General features: G+C 36.6%; 1 protein-coding gene across 1 annotated transcript; it reads left to right on the top strand.

Annotated features, from left to right (window-relative positions):
• Positions 1 to 4051: 4051 nt before the first annotated feature.
• On the top strand, positions 4052 to 6161 carry LOC101293821 (butyrate--CoA ligase AAE11, peroxisomal-like). Its single transcript, XM_004288529.1, has 2 exons — positions 4052 to 4332; positions 4469 to 6161. Exons 1-2 carry the CDS (start codon positions 4120 to 4122, stop codon positions 6002 to 6004), a joined length of 1749 nt encoding a protein of 582 aa, XP_004288577.1. The 5' UTR covers positions 4052 to 4119; the 3' UTR covers positions 6005 to 6161.
• Positions 6162 to 9479: the final 3318 nt, after the last annotated feature.

Here is a 9479-nt window from a genome sequence, read left to right as displayed (position 1 = left end):
CACGAGGCGAAGATCCGATCTCCGATCTCTGACCTCTGATCTCCAATCTCGGACCTCCACTTCCACGCCGATCTCCGCTACCACGTCGACCTCTTCTACATCCACATTGCTCCTCTCGCCGATGACGTCCTCATCTTCTTCAACCATGATGTCACTGATCGTCCACGGTCTTTTTTTTCTTTGCCTTTTCTATAATTTTTGCAATAAGCGGTAATTAGGTGACAAAAGGTTTCTAGTTAACAAAAGGTTTATGTACCTTCATTAGTCTCTCATTGATGTTTGATAATTATGAAATCAATTTTGGTTAGATAGAACTGTTAGATACGTTTTGGCGTTGATGTATATGGAATAATTAAGATTCTTACTGACGGTAGTAATAATTCATAGCATCTTATTTTTGTGTTCTGCACCCAAAATATAAAAATTACTAGGGGTAGTAATTTTCTATTATTTGCTTGTGTGTTGATTTTTCTTTGGAGATAATAGATTGCAAGTTTACTACCCCCAGTAAAAGTTTAATGGGGGTAGTAAACTTTTTTTTTGCATCTAAGTTGTTCTTCCTCTGTTTTAGTCTGTATTATGGCCTTGAAAATATTGTTTTGCAAGTTTACTACCCCTAATAAAAGTTTACTGGGGGTAGTAAACTTTAGTTTTTCGAATCTAAATTGTTCTTCCTCTGTTTTAGTGTGTATTATGGTCTTAAAAATATTGTTTTGCAAGTTTACTACCCCTAGCCCCAGTAAAAGTTTACTAGGGGTAGTAAATTTTATTTTTTTCGCATCTAAGTTGATTTTTCTCCGTTTTAATGTGTACTTATAGCCTTGGAGATATTATTTTGCAAGATTACTACCCCCAGTAAGATGTTTACTAGGGGTGGTAAACTTTTATTTTTTGCATATATGTTGGTTTTTTCTCTCCTTTAAGGTATATAATGGTCATAGGAAAACTATATTGCAAGTTTACTACCCCCAGCAGAAGTTTACTAGGGGTAGTAAACTTTATTTTTCTGCATCTAAGTTGATTTTTCACTGTTTTAAGGTGTATAATGGTTATGGAGAAACTTTATTTTGAGTTTACTACCCCTAGTAAAAGTTTACTAGAGGTAGTAAACTTTATTTTTCGTACTTGGGTTAAGATCACATAAATTCCGATGGCATTTAAAAAAATCCAATGAGATTTATAGAAAATTTCGGCCACCGGATGCCGGCAATTTTCCGGCCGTCGGAAAATTCCGGTCACCGGCGGCCGGAGTTCGGAGTCCGGCTACCGGAATGCGGCCGTCGGTGACTGGCACCGGAGCCCGGTGTGCTTCCGGCAAAGTCTTCCCTCCATCTTTTTCACTTTTTCTCTTTAAGTAAAAGCTAAGGATAAAAAAATCTTTAAAAATATAATTTTATTATATTTTAATAAAGATTTGTGTATTTGGGCTTAAAATAAGTACTTTTTATTCAAATAGGTTAATAAAAAAGATTATCATTGAAATGAGGTTTGACTTTTTCTATTTTGTGCGAATGGTCTTTTTCCCTTAATATAATGAAACATAAATTGACCCTTCTTCTTTGAGAAATCCTTAATTAATCTTAAATATTCTTCAACACCAATAGAATGAAATAAAAATTTATACTATTAAAATACTTAATCAAATTAATACAAATCGTGTGAATGGTAATGTGTACTTTAATGCTTTGAATTCCATTTACGATTTTTTTTTCTTTACAAATAAGCTAAATGGAAGCAACACATTAATGTTTACCATGCATTGACACCATCTCTAGAAAAGAAAATGCAACACATTTTTCTCCATATTTATCGTGCATGAGATTTCAAAGTTTATTTAAGATAATTATCGTGCTAGAGAGTGACTGAAAATAAATTTGATTTATTAGTTAATAAATTTTGACCCTGACATTTTTGGTTACGTCAGTGCTCGTACGTGTTTGTTCTTCTTTTGTAATTAATGATCTCTTAACTCAATGAAACTTATACGTACATTCAAAGAAAGAAAAAGAAAAAGAAAAAGAAAAAGAGATGTTTGGGTGAAATTTATTGAAGAGGACGTGAGAGTGGAAATGAGGGATCCATACGTAGGTGTGACGGTTGAGTACGTGTGAACATGCAAATAAAGCATTTTGGAATGGCCGGGATGATGCTGTTTCTTTTTTGTGGGTTTCGTCTTTAATTAGTCATCGACTATACTCATCGAAAAAACTATATATAACGTACAACAACCTATATGAAACAAGATATATAAATATATAACCGAATATACCTGTGGACTGAATAATATCTATATAAGTCAATAAATCAGACTAATTCAACAACCATATATATAATTCCAAACACTAGTTGGTTGTATGACTTGTGTTGGGTCTACTGGGATTAGTCAAGTGATACTAGCTAACTACGTGTATATACGTACGAGAATCCATGCCAATAGACGACAAGTACGTCAAGTGACGTTTTTAAAGTTTTAATTAGACACGATCGAGCTGAGGCTCACGACTCACCCGCCCCGGTTACACAGTTCTATATCAAAAGCATATGTAACATGTTTTGAAGGTACACGCATATATACTCGAACCACAATATAAATAGAACAAAAAGTAAAAGATCAACCGTTACTTTGGTCAATTACCAATAGATCGAGGAATGGAAGGAAAAAGTAAAAAACAGATCCAAGTTGATAATGGAGCACTTGAAACGTAATTGACTGGGATGGCTGCTAGCTCTTTGCTAGCTAGCTAGTTTGCACTGTAATTAATAATAATGCTAGTGAGATAAGCCGTCGTCGATTTCAAAGTGTACGTTTCCAATTAATCCAAGATTATTACTATTCCCTATCACGAGCACCCGTCCATTAAAAACTTCATATCTTTCATATATATTTTACTAATGATCATTTAGGTAGGGTTAATTGTGTCAGTCACATATATATGATCTCTAGGTTTTGTGACGTCATATATATAACATAGCTTCGACGTACGTACGTACGTACATGCTATTAATCTCTAGCTAGCTAGCTAGCTAGACAAGAACTATATATAGCCTCGCTCCAAATTAAGCATGTAAACTACTGCATGTCTCTATTAATCAATCCTAGGTTTAAAATGGCATTCTTAATTAATTTACACTAATAATAATATACAATAGACCCATCGAATGGATAATATATGTATTTGTTAAATTTGTTGTTTATTTTGATTCTCGATCTGGCTAGCTAGCTGCATCGAGTGTGTACTCTTCAAGTAAAGACGTAAAGTTAGCTTATAGCTAGTTTCCTTGTAACTCGATCATAATATATAGGAAGGAAGCTAAGGGAAGGAACATTGTTCAAATGGAGAACCAGCTGCTGCTGCTGCATGCGCATATTTCTCTACAATGACTAAGCGCTCGCGCTGCAAAGTTCTCATTTTCTAATTAACTTCTTGGAAATTACATGCTTAAAGCCTGTTTGGAAAGTTGATAGAACAGAAGTTTGTAACATATATTTCTTCTCTTCTCTCTTCCCTTCCCATATATTCCCTCGAATCTATGAAAATCTCATCAAAGTGACTTCCACTATTTCAAATTGCCCTGCCCTCTTCATCAATCATCAATAGATTAAGAATGTATGAGTATGACTACCCTTAATTTAAAAATTAAAACAGTAGTCAGTCGCCGATTGGAGGATTGGCGCGAGTGGACAAGTCAAGCAGCCCAATGGTTGTTGTGAAAATCTATCAATTCTTTAGTTTACGTATATATTATGGTTCCCTGAAATTTACAGAAAGCTAGGTCAGGTCAAACTGACTTGATTAATTCATTCTTAGCTTGTTCAAACTGACATGGCATGGCTATGTCCCCCTCTAATGATCTATGTAATCTCATAGCAATTTCATAATAATTTCCACACAATTGCTTCACCCAGCATCGATCGATCATTCCCCACCCCACTAGATCGATCATACCTCCTTTGCATGCTATAAATGGCCACTTTGAGTCTCACCTCTTTCACACAAATTGGAAAACCAAGTCCTAGCTAGCTAGCTCACACCACCAACTCTCTCTTCATCTCTCTCTCTCTCTCTCTCTCTCTCTCTCTCTCTCTCTCATAGGCTAGCTTAGAGACCGGCTGTATCAATGGGAACGGAGATGATGAATATGCTTCCCAAATGTGAAGCCAACTACGCTGCTCTCACCCCCACTACTTTCTTGAAGAGAGCTGCGTCTTTTTATGCTGACCGCACCTCCCTCATCTACGAAGGCACTCGCTTCACTTGGCGCCAGACCTACGACCGCTGCTCTCGTCTCGCCTCCTCTCTTGTTTGCCTCAACATTCTCAACCATGATGTGGTAATAATTAAGCATCCATAAATTCTCTTTAATTGTGTTCATTAACAGACAACAAAATATTCCCAGAACTCAGGCAAACAAATTATTCCGAGTACTGAATATGCATGGATTTGTGTTGCTTGACTACTTACTGTAGGTATCAGTCCTGGCTCCTAATGTTCCGGCAATGTACGAGATGCACTTTGCGGTGCCTATGGCCGGTGCGGTGCTCAACACCATCAACACCCGCCTCGATGCCAAGAACATTGCTTCCATTCTCAAACACTCAGGCGCCAAGGTCTTCTTTGTGGACTACCAGTTCGTCCCGGTGGCCAGTGAGGCTCTCAGAATCCTTATGAACACTTCTGCTGAGCCCTCCATGATGCCGTTAGTCATCGTGATCGACGACATCGACTCTCCCACCGGGGTTCGGTTGGGAGAACTCGAGTACGAGCAGCTCATTCACAAGGGCAATCCACGGTTCGTCCCCGTCGACGTCGCCGACGAGTGGGATCCAATTGCCTTGAACTACACTTCTGGCACAACTTCTGAACCAAAAGGTGTTGTGTACAGCCACAGAGGTGCTTACTTAAGCACTTTAAGTTTAATCCTGGGTTGGGAAATGGGGAGCGAGCCTGTTTATCTATGGACACTCCCTATGTTCCACTGCAACGGCTGGACCTTCACTTGGGGTGTGGCGGCACGCGGCGGAACCAACGTCTGCCTCCGCAACACCACCGCGTATGACATCTACCGCAACATCAAACGACACCAGGTCACCCACATGTGCTGTGCTCCCATCATCTTCAACATTCTCCTCGAGGCCAAACCCCACGAGCGCTGCGAGATCGTCTCCCCTATCCAAATACTTACCGGTGGAGCACCTCCCCCAGCTCCGTTGCTTGAGAAAATCGAGCCGTTGGGTTTCAAGGTGACACATGCATATGGCCTGACTGAAGCAACCGGACCGGCTTTGGTTTGCGAGTGGCAGGCCAAGTGGAACAAGCTGCCCAAGGAGGAGCAGTCGAATCTCAAAGCAAGGCAAGGAATAAGCATTTTGACTCTCGCTGACGTTGACGTGAAGGACTCGGATACAATGGAGAGTGTTCCTCACGACGGCAAAACCATGGGGGAGATTGTGCTGCGAGGGAGTAGCATCATGAAGGGTTACTTCAAGGACCCAAAGGCCACGAACAAAGCGTTCAAGAACGGCTGGTTCTTCACCGGCGACGTCGGTGTTGTCCACCCGGATGGTTATTTGGAAATTAAAGACAGGTCAAAAGACGTCATCATCTCTGGCGGTGAGAACATTAGTAGTGTGGAGTTGGAGAGCGTGCTTTACAGGCACCCGAACATTCTAGAAGCGGCGGCGGTGGCAATGCCTCACCCGCGGTGGGGTGAGACTCCTTGTGCTTTCGTGGCCCTTAGAAGCAACGACTCCAACGTGAACGTAAAGGAGTCTGATATCATCAATTACTGCCGGAAGAACTTGCCGCACTTTATGGTTCCGAAAAGGGTGGTGTTTGTGCCTGAACTGCCCAAGACTAACGGGAAGATTCTCAAGTTCAAGCTGAGGGAACGGGCTAAGGCCTTCGAACCCGTCGACGTATCGGAAAATCAGCAGCAAGCCGTCGTGAATTCTCACCCAAATTCTGGCTACAATGAGCAGATTCTGGCTTTGTCCCGGCTTTGAATGTTATCTACTGTAGTTCTGTTTTGCTTATCAAACTTAGGTAACTTGGCTTCAAGTCGGGTCAACCAATTAACTAATTATGTTGTTGCTGCTACATGCATAATCAAACGTGTAAGCCCAGTATTGGAAGAACATTCAACCTTGGTATTTTTACCACTAGTTGAGAACTTCTTCATTTCACTCATTTTCTGATCGCATATTTACATCTGGATTATTTAGTTTGTAAATATACATGAGTAAATTATCTATACAAATTTTCATCCAAATTAAAAATCGCTAAGGCATTCATAATTGTGATATACTAATTATAAACTTAAACGGCTTATGTTAGACAGATTTATCGTTCTCTAATTTGATTTACACTTGTATATATGAGTGCAGCTATTGAGGCCTCAAAATTTACTCAATATACCTCTTATTCTCATTACACCTCCATTTACTTTTAAATATAATCATTTGTTGATTAGATCTCGTTACAAATCCCTAAAATAGCATTGTTTATGAAATTCACAAATATTTCAATATATTACTCCTTACACCTTTTATTCACTACTAGACCTCTCATTCCTTTATTCTTTTTTCTATTTACATGCGAAGATTAAAGAAATTTTATTAACACATCCCTAAATACTATATACACATCTCTTTTTTTTTATAAAAATTATAAAAGACTTTGTGAATACGTAAATTACCAAAAGAGACATTCATATCAAATTATCTCTTTTTTTTTAGCTTAAATCAAGTACCGATATTTTGACACCATATATGAATATTATGCAATGGTTCCTAAGAATCGATTAATTTAGTTTTACAGGCGGAATTAAGCATTCTAATGCTGAAAGTTCCATTATGCAATGGTGATATGTTGTCTTGTTTTCTTTTAATTCGGTAAGCTCAAGAATTCTTGGAATTAATTTGAGTAAGAGCTAGGTTCCTTAAGAAGAAATTTTGTCGGGGAAAACCGATGGGAGAAGATGTTAACAAAAGAAAATCTCTCAAGAAAGATCTTAACAAGGTGAAACCTGAAGATTTTAATGAGGTGAAACAGTACGAGGTAAGATGAAACATTTTGAGAAAAATCACACTAATGTGAACTATTTCTTTTTGAATATATTGAGTAGCAGATCTATGAAGTATATATGTGTATTTAGTGAATTGATTGTATATTCAGTGAATGAGTTATGTATTTTCAATGAGGGTATTGTAGGAAGTTTGAGTATGTGTATCTAGTAAAATGTTAAAACAATAAAGTTAATAAATTGTGTATTAAGTATGAGATGTGTATCTAGTTATTAGGGATGTGTTTAATAAAATTTCTCAATATTCCCGACCTCCATTCTTTATTTTATTTTTTTTCATTTTTCTTTTTGGTGACAAAAATGGTGGTCGGGTGGGACTACCACTCCGAGGCCGGGAGCAACATGGGTATGGCCTCTCCCCATAAAGTGTTTTTCACTTGCGGAGGATCGAACCAGTGACCTCCTATTATTAGGAGTATCACTGTAACATTCGCCCAACAAGCAGGCTTAGCATTTTTTTTTATTTTCATTTTCATGCAAACCTCCATTTCTTGATTTATTTATTTTTTATTTTAATGCATAAAATGTCACTAGACCTTCATTTTTTGATCAAATGGTTAGAAAAAAAATTAAATAACATCAATTTCAGAGAAAACTTCATTCGAATCATGAAAGAACAAGGTATTGTGTAAAAAAATTTAATTTCTATCGACCATCGAAAGAATGTTCTTACATGAACAGTTCTTCTATATATTTTTAATTTTTTTTTCTATTTTATATGTACTATTTTTTTTTGTTATCTACGTTTATACTTCATGATAAATTATTTTAATACTTATTAAATTGTTTTAATAATTGATAGATCATGCTTTTTGTTATAGTACTTTTTCAACCTTACATATACGTGCAACATGTATGATCACATAAATTTTTCTGTCACATTACCGATATTACTCATAGTTTTAGTTCTTTTTATACATATTTATATAAATGTTTCAATAAGTATGTGCTAATAAAATTAGAAAATGAAAAATCAATAAGGAAAATAATAAGATGCAATCCATTATTATTGAATTGAAAAATCTAGATAGATAAATATAATATTTCTCTTTGTATAAGTATTGTCTTTAATAATCATTATGTAAGAGGATATATATGTCATTTAATAATTCAGAATAGATTGAGGTCTAGTGAACAAATTTGGAGTCTCAATAACCGCACTATATATATATATATTATGTATTTAAAAAATGCTAAAGACACCAAAAAATTATATAAAAACTCTATACCAAATGTGCCACATCATCGTCTTAAATCTAATACTTTAGAGCTCTTGGTTTAGAGGTGAATTCATGTTAGTCCCTAAACTTTCAATTTCATCAAATTACCCTCCAAGCTCTTGTTTTTCTGTCTGCCGTCTCTTATTACTCATGCTCCGTCCAATTGGGACGTTGAAATTTGATGATGTTTTGGGGGTTGAGAAGCTAAATTACCAGAAAAATAAGAGCTCGAGGGGTAATCTGATGAAATTGAAAGTTTAGGGACTAAGATGAATTCACATCTAAACCACAATAGGGTGAACTGAATTTAATTCTTCTTATTAGACTATTATATTTTAAATAGAATCCAAAAATAAAAATCACAAAATTTATTTTCATATATTGTTTATTAGAAATCTAATCTGAAGATGATTACAGAGATTTGACGACAACCTCCTTAGTTCATGAACCTCCCTAGTCTGTTTTTGTGCTCTCAAGAGATCGTCTGTCATGTCCTCTCGCTAATAGATTTGAAGCTTCGACAAGCTGATTGGAATGCCTCACTCCGGTTTTCTTTTATCTTTTGTCTTAACTAATTAATATGGAGGCCTAGCTTGATAATCGGCTCCCCTTGAAAACAAATTGGGGTTCCAAGAAGGGAAGAAACCCTATCCAACCCAACGCGGTTTAAAGGATACAAATGATATTAGCGATGCATGTCTCATGAATCAGTCTCAATATTAGGTTTTCAATCTGAGTGCGGCTATTGGGACCTCCAAATTTGCTCAGTATACTTCTTTGTCTCTTTACACTTCCTTTTTATTTTTTTTTGCATAGAATGCTATTATTTGATCAAGTTATAAGAACGATTTTTCGATGACAACAATTTAAAAAAATTTATTCAAATCATGAATCGTTTTTACAATCAATTGCAAAGCAAAAAAATACATAAATTAATGATATACACCCATAAATCTTTGACCTAGAAGAAAACCCTAAAAAGGCCAATCTCGTTGACCACCACTCCATGAAGCAAGTCCTCGAGGAGAAGATTCATTCACAATAAATATTAAAGTAGGACTTTTCTCTTGTAGAATAGCGATGACATTTTCACATTAATGTTCCAGTTTAGAAAGAAAAAAGCTATAAAAAATATCCATATGCACCCAAAAACCTTCAAACCTAGAAGAAAAACCC

This window comes from Fragaria vesca, linkage group LG1 (assembly GCF_000184155.1).
Source record: "Fragaria vesca subsp. vesca linkage group LG1, FraVesHawaii_1.0, whole genome shotgun sequence".
In the NCBI taxonomy this organism is placed as follows: domain Eukaryota; kingdom Viridiplantae; phylum Streptophyta; class Magnoliopsida; order Rosales; family Rosaceae; genus Fragaria; species Fragaria vesca.
This window is presented reverse-complemented; position numbering and strand designations above follow the sequence as displayed.